This window comes from Natator depressus, chromosome 8 (assembly GCF_965152275.1).
Source record: "Natator depressus isolate rNatDep1 chromosome 8, rNatDep2.hap1, whole genome shotgun sequence".
Taxonomy (NCBI): Eukaryota; Metazoa; Chordata; order Testudines; family Cheloniidae; genus Natator; species Natator depressus.
The window spans coordinates 62,797,137-62,814,996 of record NC_134241.1 but is presented as its reverse complement, the minus strand read 5'-3'; the positions used below and the strand labels follow the sequence as shown (position 1 = coordinate 62,814,996).

The following is a 17,860-nucleotide window of genomic DNA, read 5'->3' as shown; positions in this document are numbered from 1 at the left end:
GCTGTTACTGGTCCCGTGAAACAAGCACTGGCTGGTCGGACCGGATCATTTGGCAGGTCTGGGATGATGAGCAGCGGCTGCAGAACTTTCGAATGCGGAACACCACCTGCCAGGAACTTTGTGCAGAGCTCTCCCCTGCCCTGCAGTTCAGCAACACAAAAATAAGAGCTGCTCTGACTGTGGAGAAGTGAGTGGCAATCGCTATTTGGAAGCTTGCAATGCTAGACAGTTACCGGTCAGCGGGGAATCAATGTGGAGTAGGTAAATCAACCAATGGAGCTGCTGTGCTCCAAATGTGCAGGGCCATTAATCAACTTCTGTTATGAAGGGTAGTGAGTCTGGGAAATGTGCAGAACATAGGGGATGGTTTTGCCTCGATGGGGTTCCCTAATTGTTGTAGGGTGATAGATGGTACGCATATCTTGGCACCAGACCACCTTTCCAAAGGATACATAAACTGAAAGGGATACTTTTCAATGGTGTTGCAAGTGCTGGTGGATCATGGGGAGTTTCACTGATATCAACCAGGATGGTCGGGAAAGGCTCATGACGCACGCTTCCTTGAACTCAGATCTGTTCAAAAAGCTGCAATCTGGGACTTTCTTTCCAGACCACAAAATTGACATTGATGACATTGAGATTCCTATAGTTATCCTGGGGGACCCAGCCTACCCCAAGGCTCATGAAGCCATAGACTGGACGTCTGGACAGCAGTAAGGAACCATTCAACTATAGGCTCAGCAAGTGCAGAATGGTGGTTGAATGTGCCTTTGGTTGTTTAAAAGGGCCCCGAAGAAATCTACTAACAAGGCTGAACCATAGGGAGGAGAACATCTCCATGGTTATAGCTGCCTGCTGTGTGCTCCATAATATCTGTGGAAAAATAGGGGGAAATTTTCTGCAGGGATGGGCAGTTAAGACAGGTCACGTGGAAGCCATTTTTGAGCAGTCAGACACCATGGCACCAAGAAGAGTACAGCGAGGCTTTGAAAAGCCTTTTCAGTAATGAGTCACAGTAATGTGAACTGCTTGTCTGCATTGTGCTTTCCCAAACCTTCACCTGGCTTGTATCACTGTCTCTGTAAAGCCAAACCCCCGCCCAAGCACGCTGCTTCCACTCAGTAAAGAACATTTATTTCTCGAATCCATTTACTTTATTTAACAAACATAAGTAAAGAAGGAGAGCAGAAAGAAAAGGTAACCTTGGGGAAAAGGGGTTGTAAAGTTGGAAAGTGAAAAACATTTTCAGCTGTGTAACATAACACCTCATTCCAGTCTATCAAAGGTGGGTGAATGGGCGCCTTCTGTTCCTTGTACCCTCCCCCCCTGAGTTAAGCGAAAGGGATAATGGACTTTTTGCCCACGCCTCATGGAACGCTTGCGGGAGGGTGATTCTGGCCCAGGTGATGCTGGCTGGCTGTCCACCAGGGTCTGCAGAGGGACTCAACCCTCCTGCTTCTGTTCCTGCAGTTCAACCAGGTGCCTCAACATGTCTGCTTGGTCCCTGATAATCCGAAGCATCTCATCCTGCACCACAGGCTCTTGCTCATTGGAAGCTTTCCTGCTTTCCATGTCCATTTTCTAACTTTTTGGACACTGAAATCCTCCATGCTCTCAGCTCTGCGTCAGTTGTCCCAGAGGCATTCGTTATCTCAGTAAACATGTCCTTCCACATTCTCTTTCTCCTCCATTCTAATCACTGAAAGTCTGCTTTCAGGTGTTGATGACCCACCGAAGGACACATCTCTAGCTTTCAGAAAGGGGAAAAAATAAAGGAGCCACTGTACATGAATAAAATGTTTCCCTAGCAAGGCCATTTTCTTTAAAAGAAAACCCTTATTACACTAGGTGCAAGCCATAACATAATCAGAATCCATAACCGTTCACTGTGCTGTTTGCTGCTCCAGTGAGTAGTGCCCCCTTCCCCCCCCCCCCACCTGCGAGTCATGGACTTTTAATGAGAACTTCCCCTGTTTCCCCTAGGCAACCCTATGTGATATCAGTCTCCTGCGGGTAACAGAGGTGGAAAGGAAGGAGATGCTGCAAGTGTCTGTCCTTATGCTGTGTACTGCAATGATGCCAGCATTAATTCAGGAGTTGCATGGGAAAGTGTCCTACCATGGTGGAAGAAATAAGACTGCCCTGCCCAGAAATCTTCTGCAAAGGATTGCAGAGTACCTCCATGAAAGTTTCCTAGAGATATCCATGGAGGATTCCCGGGCTATCCCAGTCCACATAAACAGTCTTTTCCAGGGGCCACCCTCTGCATAGCTGGAGCTGCCTCTTGTAAGCAAAGAACCACAGCACCTCGCTTTTTCTTCACGGTAAACATGCAATAGCACTGAACGTGTGTGCCCACTAAAGTTTAACTGGACTTTCCTTTTAAATGTATACTCATCAGAGGTGCCTTCCCTGGCATCACGGTGGACCACCATGCTGTCATGCGACCCACAGAGCTCCAGGGTTAAAAATATTTCCTGGATCTCAGGGAGAATTGATCCACTGCTCGCCTGTCTCTCATTCTCCTCCTCCTCCTCCTCCTCTTCCTCATCCACCATATAATCCTCCTTGTTGTCCCTAGACTCACACACCTGTGAGATGTCCATGTTGCTTGTGGGGGTGCTGGTAGGGTCACCCCCGAGAACTGCATGCAGCTCGTTGTAGAACTGGCTTGTGTGGGGTTCAGCACCAGAATGACTGTTTGCCTCCCTTGCCTTCTGGTATGCCTGGTGAAGTTCTTTTATTCTCACACAGCACTGCTGTGTGTCCCTCATGTAGCCCTTCTCCCGCATTCCGTGAGTGATCTTTGCATAGATGTCAGCATTTCTTCTGCTGGATCGGAGCTCTGCCTGCACAGACTCTTCTCCTCACACAGTGATGAGATCCACCACCTCCTGTGCAGACCAGAATGGAGTGTGTTTGGGGCACGTAGTCTCCATGATCAGCTGTGCTCAAGCTGGCACACTCTCGGTGCTGATCCAACAGGAAATGGGAATTCAGACGTTCCCGGGGCTTTAGCAGGGGAGGTGCTGTTTCCTGTGAACCTGGCTGCAGTGCAGCAGAGTTGAGCGTGATCTCCAGAGCAGTCATAGATGAGCATTGTGGCACACCACCTGGAGGCCAATTAAGTCAAATTATGCAACGCTGCGTCTCTACTACCTCGCAGTTGGCCCATGAAAATTGAACTAAGCGCTACACCTCTCGCAGAGGTGGATTACAGAAGTCGACATCAGAGGCGACTTAGGTGGACGTAAATGACTCGGTAGCGCAGACACATATATTCACAGGTCAACTTAAGGCGGCTTCCTTCGACCTAACTCTGTAGTGTAGACCAGGCCATAGCTTACAAAGGCCTGTTGTTTCCTGACCTGGGACCTTACAAGGGTCCTGATTAAAGATTCTATTCCCCTCAAATGGGCACTTGAGGGGCTCAAAAGAGAGCAATCATATTTCCTATTAAGTTCCATGTTTTTCATGAGGACCATCCTTGCACCTCTTTGTTTCTGGGGTTTGTCAGGGACTGGAATGATCCCTGTGTAAGTCAGAGCAGCCCTTCCTTCCTCAGCATACCCATACATTGGTACACTGCTGTGTGGGATGATTCTGAGGGGCATCAGCCAACTCTTTTCTATTTGAGTCCCCCTTGTGCCAGTGGTGAGATCCACCAACTTAGAGCTCCTATAGGCCACTAGGTCCAGTATAGACAGACTGCAGGGAGCATCAGAATGAAGGCCGTCATTTCACTTGTGAACCCGTTACCCGGGGTTTTCAGAACCCCCAACAGGGACAACTTAACTATTTCACTCCAGGCGGTGTAAGGAATAAATCAACAGGAACACAGCACTTCCGTCTGATCAGATTCATGCTACTAAGCATGCTCTATCTAAAATTACAGTTTATTAGATTTAAGCACACACAAACATAAGCAATAGGTTTAGATCATCCCAGATACTTACCTAACATCTGGAATATGTTTTGAATAATTGAATAGTATTCAGTTATTCAGTATTGAATAATTAACAGCAGGTTCGCAGTGGCCAGTTGCTCACCCACTGGGGAGAAAGGGTATCAGGAAAAATGTCTCTCAAGATGGCTTCAGAGGACTGCTCCCAAGTACACTCTATTAGCTAATGTTTTATAACTAACTTCTACAAAACACATAAGTCATAATGACCTCTACTGGATCATCACTTTTCTAACTTTTAATATCAAAGGTGTCTAGATTCAAAGTTTTCCAGCCACCAAGGTTTTCACACTCAGTTTTTTACTTGTCTGTCCCCGCCTCCCATTCTGATAAGCAGAAACTGTAGCTAGTTTTGACCTTGTCTCTAAAAGCCTGTCTCCAAATTAACCCTTAACTACGTGGTATTCTATTTCATTACTTCAGGGTGGTGGAATGCACACAAAATGGTTGCAATTAGCTTGATCATATTTTGGGGTATACACACCCCTCAAATCCAAGGCAACAAACCAAGCACTAGAGCTATGTGGGAACTGGCATTTCTGTTCCATGGAAAATTTCACATTTAAAAAAAAAAATCATCCCCAAGTCAGAACAAAAAATCCAAAATGCCATTTTTTCCACAATTTGAGAAGAATTGAAATAGAATGTTTGAAAAACTCTGGACAGGGAGCTGATCAGCTAGCAGATCTTTGTGATTCAGCACCATATGAATATGATGGCAATTAAAAGTGGAGAATGGTTACTAAAGATCTGTGGTACACTCAGTTTTTCATCTAATAACTGATCTTATTTGCAATGAACTGTCACATTTACCCTATTTTGAGCCATGAGATCTGACTGAAACTATCTTTTGTTGAAGAGAATAAAAGAAAATGCCCACCTCCCCCTCAGTTACCAGGAGCCTCCAAGATAACAGAGAAAAGAAGCTATGAGACTGGTGAAAAAATAGCTTTTACGTGTCTGGAAAATTTCAAGCTTCATGGAGTGAAAGAAATAATGTGTGAAGATGGGAAGTGGCAGTCACCACCACACTGCATTGGTCAGTAGGATGTTTTATTCATGTTTTTGTTTTTAATACAGATTTCCTGAAATTGGATGAATCAGACAAAAAACACATTCAGTAATAACAACTGTCATATTGTTGGAGCTGATACACACTGGGCCTAACTCTGCTCCCATTGAAGTAAAGGTAAAATTCCCACTGACTTCAAAGAAAGAAGAGTTAAGCCAGTACTGAGCTTTCTTAAAAATCCCTCACTTAATGCACCCCTCAGTGTGTAGGTGTATGTTCAGCTCTCATTTGGGGCTAGAAACAAGATGGAATAATCACACTTTAATGAAACTCTTCAGCATTATCCAGCTTTGGTATATGGAAAATTTTTTGAGCGTACAGAGAAGCAGGAATTCAGTCACTTCATCACTGTTATCCTCATTAACTTGGGGTTAAGAGGAAAATTTTCAGTGGACATATTATTGCATAATTTTCCTTCATGGCGGTTTTATAGCTTCTTCAGAATTATCTAGTTCTGGCCAAAGTCAGAGAGAAGATATTGCACCAGATGGACCATTGCTCACGTTCAGCATGACAATCCCTGTGTTTCTGTTTGACTGTACTGTGCTTAACTTACACGGTAACCGCTTCAAATGTTTATTATGGGGCTGGCCAGAGGATTTGTTTGTAGCATTTCTTAATTTGAGCCCATACAAGGAGTCCTGCAATAAGAACAATGACTAGAACTTACATTCACTCAGCTTCACCTTTTGTTCTTTCAGTTCTGGATTACATGTGCATTTGATATGTAAATTTTATTAATTTTTCTCTTTCAAACAGAAAAAAAATCATGTTTGCAACCATATCCTGTAGAAAATGGTGAGATTTTAAGTCTAGAAAATCAAAGCTTAAGAATGGAGCAACCGGGACCAGTGACTTATCCGAATGGTGAAACATTAAAGTACATCTGTAATGCGGGCTTCATGTTAAGAGGCCCGTCAGAGATAACTTGTAATATGGAAAAATGGACCTCACCTCCTGCGTGTATTGGTAATTATACTGTCTGCTGTGTTGCGTTTCCATTAATATTTTTTCAGTAGAGCAATCAAAGAGCCAAAGTCTCTGCTAGTGTAATTCCAATGGGTTCAGCAAAGAATTTGGCCCAGTGAGCTTTAAGTGGAGGCTAAATGATGGTGAACAGGAACTCTTACATTTGTTTAGATTGTTGTGAAACAAACTTCTAACTGAAGGATTTATTTAAAAAAAAAAAAGTTTCGTTTTTAAAAACTGCCTCGTGAAACTTATCTTCTGTCCCAGTGATTGCTCCCTCTTTTTTACTTCTCTGAGAAAATGAGACCTCTTCTAGCGCTCTGCCCTGCAGGCCCCATGAAGACCATAGGCACATCTGTCTCAGCAGGCTAATGTTTCCTGACAGCTTCCAAACAGTCACTGGTGCCAGCTATTTCCACTGTCAGTTCTTCTCTACACCTGGCATCTTCATGGGTCAAAGGACCGGTGTCAGGAGCTGGTAGTGGAAGAGACTGGTTCCTACTGGCGTACAGACTGTTACGTTTCACGGACTGAGTGTTCTGAGTTTACAACGCCAAAGAGCCAGAGCAGAACAAGCTGTACCCAAAAATCCCAACCTGCCCTGTATGCCACACAGGAGCTGGAAATTCTCCCTCCTTGGCGCAGTATCATGCTATGCCCATAGAAAACAATAGACATCAGCCAGTGTTCAGGTGGTAGCAATCGCCTGGGAATTCGCTTGTTCACAGAGTCAAAATAACTAAAAAAACTGTACATTTTATTTTACTTTAAAATATACTAAACTATGACTGAAGAAATTTTGTAATTGGATGGAATCAATCCATCCAAAAAATAAGAATTCTTTTATAACTTAAGTTTTTATAATGATTCAGAAAACAGAGCATATATATTTGAATAATCTTGTTTTAGTAGAGAGAGAGAGAATATGTTACATGATGGGTATTTTCCATCTTTCATTACTATGATTCTACAATAGAAGACAGATTTTTCTAACTTTCTGATAATGGGTAGGGTCATTTCCCTCAGTCATTGTCCAATGTACATTCCTAAAGTGCTCACAAAAGTTTAGTACATCCAGCATTTCTGCTTTGGGATGTAATTGGGATGCTGCAGTAAGCACTGTACCTGTACTGCATCTTAGCAGCAAAAACTGACATGCCTTGAACTAAGATGGCTCGTGAATAAGGCTTGCATTTGAGCAAGGTGAGGTGCTTCTTTACACTTTTAAAAAATGTGTGTTGTTTTGTGAGATGCAATATAGCACAGAAATTAGCACTTCCAGCTGGAAAAGGCACATGCATTGATATCTTGTCAGTACAGAACAATAAGGAGCCTTTTGTTTATTTCACAGGGGGAAAGGGACCCATCATTTTGTACTTATAGCACTCATCACTTGCATGTGACAGATAAGTCAGGTTAAGGATCACATTCTAACCAGTCCTGGCATAAGCTCACAACAAATTCCCGGATTCCTCTATATGTAATAAATAGACAATTTCCAGTGATACTTAATTTTCAAAAACATGGCCACATGCTGAGAAGTGAGTCAAACTCTTATGTATACGTTAAAACAGGAATTTTAATGTTACTATAGGGTCATTCCTGTAATTTTGACTTTGTTGGTAAATATGTTTTTATGGAAAAGCAATAGTTAATTTGGGGTTTCTTCTTGAACATTTCAATTTTTCTATAATGTGAACCTCCCCATGTGCTGCCCCTGGGATGGGGAATACCAGTGGAGAAGTAACATTTCCCTCTATGTAATGCAACTTTTATAGGTGTTACAACCAGGGCTTTACAAAAAAAAATGTATTAAGCCAGTCTACATAATAGTGAGTGCAAATTCCAGCAATGGCTGCCCAATCCACAGTCATGGTCTATAATAATCACACAGTCCTAGGACTATTGAAATGAGTATGTGGTATAGTACTGGGCTGTCTAGTCTTGTGGCAAAGGCACTGGACTGGGACTTCAGATATCTGGCATCTGTTCCTGATTCTAAAACAAATGTCCTTTGTGATCTTGGGCAAGTCACTTAATCCTTCAGGGCCTCAGTTTACCTTCTGCAAAGGGATAATACTTATTTACCTCAGAGGACACTATGGAGATAAATTAATTAAAGCTTGTGAGATGGTCTGATGCTATTACGATGGGTTCTATCTTTTCATCTCTATAGCATTAATAAGGGCTTGTGTACATGAGGCAGTTGCCCAAGTTTATCTTGAGTTGTGATTTTAAACCTATTTAGTTAAACTGAAAAGGAGTACTTGTGGCACCTTAGAGACTAACCAATTAGTTGAGCATGAGCTTTCGTGAGCTACAGCTCACTTCATCGGATGCATACTGTGGAAACTGCAGAAGACATTATATACACAGAGACCATGAAACAATACCTCCTCCCACCCCACTCTCCTGCTGGTAATAGCTTATCTAAAGTGATCATCAAGTTGGGCCATTTCCAGCACAAATCCAGGTTTTCTCACCCTCCGCCCCCCCCCCCACACACACACACAAACTCGCTCTCCTGCTGGTAATAGCCCATCCAAAGTGACCACTCTCTTTACAATGTGTATGATAATCAAGGTGGGCCATTTCCAGCACAAATCAAGGTTTTCTCACCCCCCCCCTTCAAAAAAACACACACACGCAAACTCACTCTCCTGCTGGTAATAGCACTCTCTATTACCAGCAGGAGAGTGAGTTTGTGTGTGTGTGTTTCCACAGTTTCCACAGTATGCATCCAATGAAGTGAGCTGTAGCTCACGAAAGCTCATGCTCAAAATAAATTGGTTAGTCTCTAAGGTGCCACACGTACTCCTTTTCTTTTTGCGAATACAGACTAACACGGCTGTTACTCTGAAATTGTAAAGAGAGTGGTCACTTTGGATGGGCTATTACCAGCAGGAGAGTGAGTTTGTGTGTGGGGGGGCGGAGGATGAGAAAACCTGGATTTGTGCTGGAAATGGCCCAACTTGATGATCACTTTAGATAAGCTATTACCAGCAGGAGAGTGGGGTGGGAGGAGGTATTGTTTCATGGTCTCTGTGTATATAATGTCTTCTGCAGTTTCCACAGTATGCATCCGATGAAGTGAGCTGTAGCTCACGAAAGCTCATGCTCAAATAAATTGGTTAGTCTCTAAGGTGCCACAAGTACTCCTTTTCTTTTTGCGAATACAGACTAACACGGCTGTTACTCTGAAACCTGTTAGTTAAACTGGTGTATCAGTCTGTGAACTCTCTTATGTCCCACGTTCAGTTCCCTGCTCCACCACAGACTTCCTGTGTGACTTTGGGCACATTACCTTTTTTCTCTCTGTGCCTCAAATTCTCACCTGTAAAGTGTGGATAATAGCACTTAGATACCTCACGGGTGTGTCATGAGAGTAAATACATTAAACATTGTCAGTCACTCAGATACTATGGTGATGGTGTCTAAAAAAGTTTATTTCAGTTTAAACCAGATTCAGTTTAGTCACAACAGGTTTAAATGAAACTGAAGTGAGATACTTAAATCAAAATAAAAGTGCCAACAGAGGAGTTTGCACGGGGTTAAAGTAACTCAGTTTAAAAAATAATTTAAGTTACAATGACATGACTTCTCTGTGTTGACAAGGCCTAGCACAGGACAGGCCATTGCATGAGAAATCCAGGAGACAAGAAGCAACCAGAAATGCTGATCTTAGTCTGAGGCAGAAACTAAACATACACAAAAACTGAATTCTAATTTATTTAGCGTTTGTTTATTTAATTAACCAAGTATTGAGCAATTTTATTTAACAGTGCACATTGTGTAAGTTTCATACCCATTCATGTCTCAGTGAACATTTCTGAGTGTGGCTTGAAGCCTTTATTCAAAGTTTCTCTCTCTTTTCTCAGCACATTGTTAAACTGGGTTTATTGAATTAAGGTAATTTGTGAGAGGGTTTCACTCACTTTCAATTTGTGTGACTATTTTTTCAGAAATGCCATGCAGAGTTGCACCTGATGTCCCCCATGCTCAGGCTGAAGGTAGCGTAAAGACTAATTATGAACCTGGTGAAACAGTGCGCTATCAGTGCCACCCAGGTTTTGTTGCTGTTGGATCACAGGAGGTAACATGTAAAAGAGGGCAGTGGACCCAGCTACCTGAATGCCAAGGTACAGTGTGTAGTTTGATTGATTTAATTGTCAGGAACCTATTATAATATTATAGGCACTCAGATACCCAGGGGATGATGATGATGATGATTATTTATTTGAATTAGTATAGTTCCTAGGATCCTTAGCCATAGACCAGGGCCCCATTGTGTTAGATGCTGTGCAGACGCAGAACAAAAAGACAGTCCCTATACCAATGTGCTTTCAATCTAAGTATAAGACAAGAGTCAACAGATGGATACAGAGTGTACTGGGAGTACAAGGAGACAAGAAGACACTATTGGCTAGCATGCTAGCATGACAGACAGTGGTATCAGCACACCAATAGCCTACGTTGTCAAGTTTTTTTGTAGGCATCATGGAAAAGGAGAATTTAAAGGTGGGATCTGAAGGAGGATAATTAGGTTACTTTGTGAATGTTTATGGGGAGTGTCTCCCATGTGTGAGGGGCAGCATGGGAAAAAGCATGAAGGTGCTAGTTTGAAAATGGAACACGTGGGCAGTGGAGGCTGGCATCATGGGCCGATTGGAGAGGAGCATTGAGAGTTTGTTAGTGAATGACAGATGATGGGATATTTGATGCAATAGCGAAGCGGGGAGCCAGTGGAGGGATTAAAAGAGGTGGGTGACATGTTCAAAGGGATGGGATCGGAAAATGATCTTTGCAGCAGCATTCTGAATGGATATGACCAGATCAAGAGTGCATTTGTCAAGACCAGAGAGAAGGTTATTTCAGTTATCGAGCTGAGTCAGAGATACAGCTGGAGTAGATCGATACTTTAAGGAGACTGCAGCAGCCAATTCAAAAATGGAGCTTGAGAGCAGTATATTGTGGGATGGAACAAGGGAAATTGTAGAAATTTGGGGATCAAGTACCCACGATTTCCTGAGAAGTCTATAGGTATCCCTAAATAAACAGTGATTGCTGCACAATACACAGGGACAATTCCCCACAAGGTGCACCTGAAGGCAGTGCAGAATACACTGGGATTGGCTACCCACAGTACCACGTGCCTTTTGTTGCATCAGATAGATATACTGATAGACTCGATAAATACTTTAGGATACTTGACTGTTTTGTCCTCTGCTCCTGCAGAGGCAACAGAGGGAGCAGAAAGTTAACACCAAACTCTGTTCCACGGCTGTGCTTCATTCACTGGCAAGGCTGATACACAAATGCTGATAACTTCAGATATGGAAGGAGCTGCGAGAGGATTTGTTGTTTGTCAAATGGAAAAGGACAGAATAGGAAAGCAAATTGTTTTTCCTCCCAGCTTCTAAGAAGAGAACTTAAATGCATTTTTAAAACTATCAAAAAGATCTGCAGGTTGTTTTAACATATTTCAATTTACTTATTTGTCACAATATAGAGTCCAGTGCTGCAGCCTGTGACTTTTTTTGCCTGAATAAGGAATATAGAATAAATGCTCTCATCTCACATTTACAGATTTGTTTCATTACCTTTGTTATGAGAGTGCCTGGAGTTTTCTTTTATGGGCCATAAAGTATAAGATACTCCACAAAAGTGTTTCACATTGATAAATCTCCCCTTTCAGATGTAACATGCGGAGATCCACCTGCAGTTGCCAATGCTGAGATCATAGACCATAGACACAGAAGATATTGGCCTGCTGAAAGAGTTCAGTATCAGTGTCATGAAGGTTTTGAAAGTCATGGACCAAATGATGTCACCTGTATAAATAGGGAATGGTCACAACCTCCAACTTGCGAAGGTAGAGGTTTGAATTTTTATTAAAACAATTCATGTCAGATTGTACCAGCCCAGTATATGGGTGTCAAGTAAGGCAAGGAGGTTGCAGAATCCCTTCTGAAACATCCCTGGCAAGCAGAGTCTGAATGAATGTCGCTATTACCCTCCTTGGTTGCAGCTCATTTTCCCCAGTCCACGGTTTGTCAGCTCTATGGTCTATTGTGTAGAAGGATGGAGCAGTGGCCCTGCCGCCCTACCCCTTTTAGAACCATGTACCACTAGTAGAGAGAAAGCAGGCCTTACATGCATCTGAGCATAGGGATTGAAATTCTCTCTGGCCACTATGTAAGCTATTCAAAAGTCGGGGAAGGGTCCTTGCACCCTTGCCACAAGTGAGCACCTGTATTAGGGCCAAACAGAATCTGGCCGTTAGAATGGGTACAACATTCAGTACTTCACCAGCTCAATGGACAGTTCAAAGAGAGGGGTCATGCAGCCCTGCCCTTAACATGCTTATTATTAATTTTGCCAACTTTGGGTAAAATCACAGTGTCTCCTTCACTCCTCTCATAGTCCATATGGACATCTGTAGGTGACAGAGTCTGCAACTAGTGTCTCCTTTAAAACAGGAAAGGAAAAACTTTACAAAAATGAAGTGTAGGAAAAGTTAAATTTGAAATGAGTAAAATCAAGGTGATGCAAATATTTTCAGCCAAACAAGCTGACTTTAAGATTTTTCCATTTGGAGAAGTTAGGAAAAAGACTTATATGCTGTTTCTTATGTTTTCAGCCCCTCAATAATTCAGAAGTCTGTCTTGTTCATCTTTTTTGAAGGATGTGGAGGGAAGTTCTGGTGTCCCTTGAAATCCCAACCCATTCCTGTCAGCAATATTCTCTTTGATATTCTCTTTGTGACTAGGGCTGCAGCTGATTCAAGTGCAGATAAAACTAGTCATTGATAAAAATGTTAAATAGCATAAGGCCAAGGACTGATCCCTACAGGATCCTGGTAGAGACACACTTGCTTGATGATGATTCCCGTTAGTTATATTTTGAGACCTATCAGTTAGCCAGTTTTTAATCAATTTAATATATGACATGTTAATTTTGTATTGTTCTAGTTTTTTAATCAAATTGTCATATAGTACCCAGTCAAATGTTTTACAGAAGTCTGTCTGTTACATCACTACTTAACAAAACTTGTAATTGCATCAAAGATATATCAGTTTCGTTTGACAGGATCTATTTTCTATAGACCAAGGGTATTTCAGATTAATTATGTTAATCTCTGAAGTTAAAAAGGTTTGTCAATTGGTTTTCTACAATTAAAAAGGTTCTGATAAACTAAACACAATAAATTACATACCTTGCCTGGAGGATCTGAACAGAAATGATACACAGCTAATGAAATGTCATTAAAGATTTGGTTAAACTGAAGTATTTCTTGGAAATGTCAGTGACTGTAAATGTGCCCATGTATCTTTTCAGATATGACGTGTGGACCTCCACCTGCAGTTACTAATGGTCAGATTCTAGAGTATGGAAACCAAAGGTATTTGCCTGGTGAGAGAGTGCGCTATCGATGTCAACAAGGGCTGAGCCTCATTGGGTCACAGACAGTGACGTGTCAGAAGCAAAAATGGTCAGAACCACCAGAATGCAGAGGTATTTTATTTTATTATTTATACATATCCTAAAAATGAAGATACTGTTGGAATCAAAAGCTGCATTCATACTAAGAAGCTTTTACTTCTCTCTGTATCTTTCTCCTTATATTACAGAGATTGGGAACCTTTGGCACGCAGCCCGCCAGGGTAAGCCCCCTGGCAGGCTCAGCCAGTTTGTTTACCTGCTGCGTCTGCAGGTTCGGCTGATCGCAGCTCCCACTGGCTGCGGTTCTGTGCTCCAGGCGAATGGGGGCTGCAGGAAGCGGCGCGGGCTGAGGGATGTGCTGGGTGCCGCTTCCCACAGCCCCCATTGGCCTGGAATGGCAAACCGAGGCCATTGGGAGCTGCAATTGGCTGAACCTGCCGATGTGGCAAGTAAACAAACTGGCCCGGCCCGCCAGGGGGCTTACTCTGGCAGGCCGTGTGCCAAAGGTTACCGATCCCTGTTATATTATGTGACTTGCAAAACATGCACCAGAAAAAGAAATATATTCTTCATCATGCTAAGGGCCACAGATCCATTATGATGGTTACTTCAGTCTGCTTGCTGGAGTTTTTCCCTTCAGTACTGCTTCCTCTTCTGAAGAGCTGCATACAGTCTTCTGCGGGAAAGCGAGGCCAAAAAAGCCAAAGGCAAAAAGGAAGTTCTGTGTCTCCTGCTTCATCCCACCCCCCTTTTTGAGTAGCTCATTGGGAAGCTCTGTGTTCTCAATGAACAGAATGGAGTTTCCATCTCACAGCCCAGTCTGGGTCGGGGTCAGCTTGAAGTCTGTCCAGGCACGAAAGATAGAAGCAAGGCAAGGAAAATGCAGTTCTGATTCCAACATGCAGGAAGCATTTCAGCAGCCCAGGTGCAATCACCTCTGTTCCCTCCAGCAGATGGAGAAAGGGGCAGGTGGAATTTGAAAAGCCAGCTCCAGTAGCAAGTAGTTCCCACTTCCATGCCCCCATCTTCAAAATAGCAACACCAGAAAGACAGTGTAGCAGACTGAAGATTGCAATGGCTCCACCTCATATAGGATCACAGAAAGGCAGCATTAGACACAACATGCACAGTGCCACCACCATGTAGCTGGGTAAGGGGCATTTTTGCCCAGACCCCTTCCCACTCCTGCCACTTGTCAAAGGTCTCCTAGAGGTCTCCCACAATATTCCAGGCTCAAGCCTTCAGAGGAAATGCAGACCCAGGTAAACCCCATGTGTCAGAAAGGGGTAGAGCATGGGGACCTCCCATCTTGGGCAAGTCAGTCCTAAGGCATCAGGCTTCTGGAGAGTTCATTTTTGAGCCCAAACCATTCCTTGAGGGAGCCATAGGCAAGCCCCAGAGTGGGATGTGAGTCATTAAGCCAAACCTCTTTGTGGGGAGGGAGAACCCTACTTATTCAAAATATTTTTTGAACAATCCCTGAGCCCAATTTCTTGCCTCCCTCTGAAACAGGAGCATAGGACCTGTCCCCGGGACTCTTCTCAATTGATGGGTCTAGGTTTAATAAAATAGTCACAAGTGCTCTCTTTCTATAATATAATCTTTTCATCCTTCCCAAAACTGGGAAAGAACATTCCCAAAGAATAAAAAAGAATTCAGGTTTCACACTTGGTTTTCCCCATACACAATCTTCCTAGGTTCAGTCTCAGCACATGAAGTTTAATGGTTTCAGCATCCAGATTCAGAATACCTGCAGCTTTCAGCCTTTAAATTAACAGCATAACAGTTGCAGTATACTGCCCTCAGCTTCCCTGTCTGAGTATCCTGTCATTAGTTCTTAACTAGTTCCAGTTCACAGGCCTCAACCCCACCAGCACACACAAGGCTCCCACTCTTGTGGAATCATCCACACCTTACAAACTGAAGAAACCTGTTTTTATTTGGCCCTTCCTCTGTCCTGATTGACCCAGACTCTATTTCCTCATCTAGTGTTTCAAATCAAATCCGGGGAACTAGTTCTTGCTTTTCCTGGCTAACTGTTGTCATGACAACCCCAACTAATTTCCCAATGTCAGCGCTTGCTAAACCTCTGGGACTCATTTAATTCCCAACAAAAGTGAAATAGGAAGTAGAACAACAAAATTTTGCAGCATATACAGACATAAAGCAGAGGGGTACAAATACCAAAAACGAATATGATCTCTCATACGCCATCTCCATTTGTATCTCATTCACTCACTCATGCCACTTGCAACAAAAGAGTTTTATCAACAATAGAAATTTCTTAAAGGGAAAACACCTCCTCAATATATATCGCACCACAAAGTCCCAGACCACTCTGTCACAGGGCCAAACACCTAAGACCAAAGGGTGAAAAGGGGGTGTCAAGAAATCTTCCTTTCCAGGGAAGGAAGGCCTGATGTCTGAATCTGTGTCAGAGGATTACAAACAAGTGCATGAGGGATATATATATTTATCTGAGGCAACCTCGGACCTTCTGAGGAACTTTTATAGCATTCCAACTGAAAGAATCTAGCCTTTGTTTATTTTTAACAAACATTCCCATTTTACCATACCACAGATAATTCCCCCCTTTTGCACAGGGATGACAACTTTTTCAACTCCAGTCATTGCCATTTGGTCTCAAAAGTCTTCCAAAGGTCCAATAATATTAATAATGGTTTTAAGGAAGAAGAAAACATACTCCTATCTCTTTCTGGACAATTCTACTGGTCAGGGCTTTGTATAGACTGTGAGACCAAGAGACTTATTTAGGGGGAGCTCATCAAGCTTCTAGGTTGACTGGCCAATATCCACCCTGTGCCTTCAAAGTTTCTGAACCCATGTTGCTTACTGAAAGAAATGTGACTGTATTGATTTTATAAATGTTACTAAAACTATTAGACAAATTAAAATAAAACTAAGAAAACATATCACCAAAGCTAAGTTGCTATTTCATTAAACTAAACTAAAAGTAAAGTGTTTCATTAATTTTATTTTTATTAGATTGTTGTAAGTTCAAGAAATCAACAAATTAGTCTCAATATTGGATTGAAATTAAATAATCAAATTAGTCAAATCATCAAATTAATGCAAAAAAATTTCATATAAATTCTAAGGAGGAGTCTGAGGAGATGGCTGTCCATTTCTTTGTAAATCCCAAGTAAGGAATTTTACCAAAGTCAATTAAATATATAACTTTGCACTGGTTAAATAGATAATAATTTGGTTTCAGTATTAAGATAATGTCTGAATCGCAATCCCAGAGCCAATTACAAAGCTTCTTCCATCTTGTATAGTGGTTAATACATTCCTCTCACATCGACAGAGATTATAATTCAGACTTTAACAGAACACTCTTGATAAGGAGAAGTTTGACAACTATCAGAAGTTACCAGACAAGTTATCATAAATGGCAATATCAAATCTCTCAGGACTTTTAAACATAGAATGCAGAACCCACTCTCTAATAAATAAGTTCTATGAGACATTATTTGGGCTGTGTTAACATAGAGAAATTTTCTTCTGGTGGTTTCCCCATGAAGACTTTATGGGTAGTGTTCTACATAAGCATGCTTACAACCACAATTCCACACCCTAAAATTAAATAATATTAAACAGCTGGGATGTCTCGCAAGGGAGCTCAGCCTTACACTTGATTCTTACTGTTTGTGAAAGTTGCTTACTCAACCTTGATGTACCTCCCCCCTCATAGTGAGAGGCCTACCTTGGAGCCATGCAACTTGGTGCAATCAGCTTTGAATTAGGTCATCTTTAGTGAGTATCAACTTGGAAAAGCCCCCCTTAAATTAGCAATTTTAAAAACATTTGGTGTTTTCCATAACACAGAGATCGATGTCTGTGGCCCACCCCAAAAATATAAAAAATCCAGATACATGAGACCATTTTTGAGGAAGCTGGCATGGTTTTATCTGGGTGAAAATTCTTAAGATGATATTATGTCATCATTTTATGGAAATTTCAACATAAAAATACTATAAACATAGCTAATTGAGAGAGAACCCTAGCAACGGCCAGATACTCAGCATTCTTCCATCAGAAAAAATTAAAATAAGTTCAAACTTCTTATCAGTCCAAGTAGCTGGGGAGCCAGGTAGCCTGCCCACCCAACTAGAGCCTCTGGGAAACCCAAAAGCTGTACATTCCATTGCTTTGTTTAGAAACAAAAAATCAGAAAAATAAGTGATATGGTTCCTCTTCCATTAGCTATAAAGTTATCGTACTCTTAGAGTAAATGTTAACATCCTCTGCTCATTAAAATTATTATTTTTAATGTTGTGGCAATAATGTGAGTGTGCTTATGGTGTTGCCATTTACCTTTTTATTTGCAGGAAAATACTATGAAAATGTAATTTGAAGCTGGAGGTGGTAATGCAGTTAAAGAAGTAGAA

The 17,860-nt window shown here is 42.0% G+C and overlaps 1 protein-coding gene across 1 annotated transcript in view; it reads left to right on the top strand.

Annotated features, from left to right (window-relative positions):
• LOC141993008 (complement factor H-like) overlaps nucleotides 1–17,860 on the top strand; it is a 58,783-nt gene that overhangs the window by 34,382 nt on the left and 6,541 nt on the right. Inside the window, exons 13-17 of the mRNA XM_074962349.1 lie at nucleotides 4,824–5,003; nucleotides 5,796–6,005; nucleotides 9,968–10,144; nucleotides 11,701–11,877; nucleotides 13,344–13,520. Coding sequence (XP_074818450.1) covers nucleotides 4,824–5,003; nucleotides 5,796–6,005; nucleotides 9,968–10,144; nucleotides 11,701–11,877; nucleotides 13,344–13,520 — 921 coding nt within the window. The remainder of the gene's footprint in view (nucleotides 1–4,823; nucleotides 5,004–5,795; nucleotides 6,006–9,967; nucleotides 10,145–11,700; nucleotides 11,878–13,343; nucleotides 13,521–17,860) is intronic.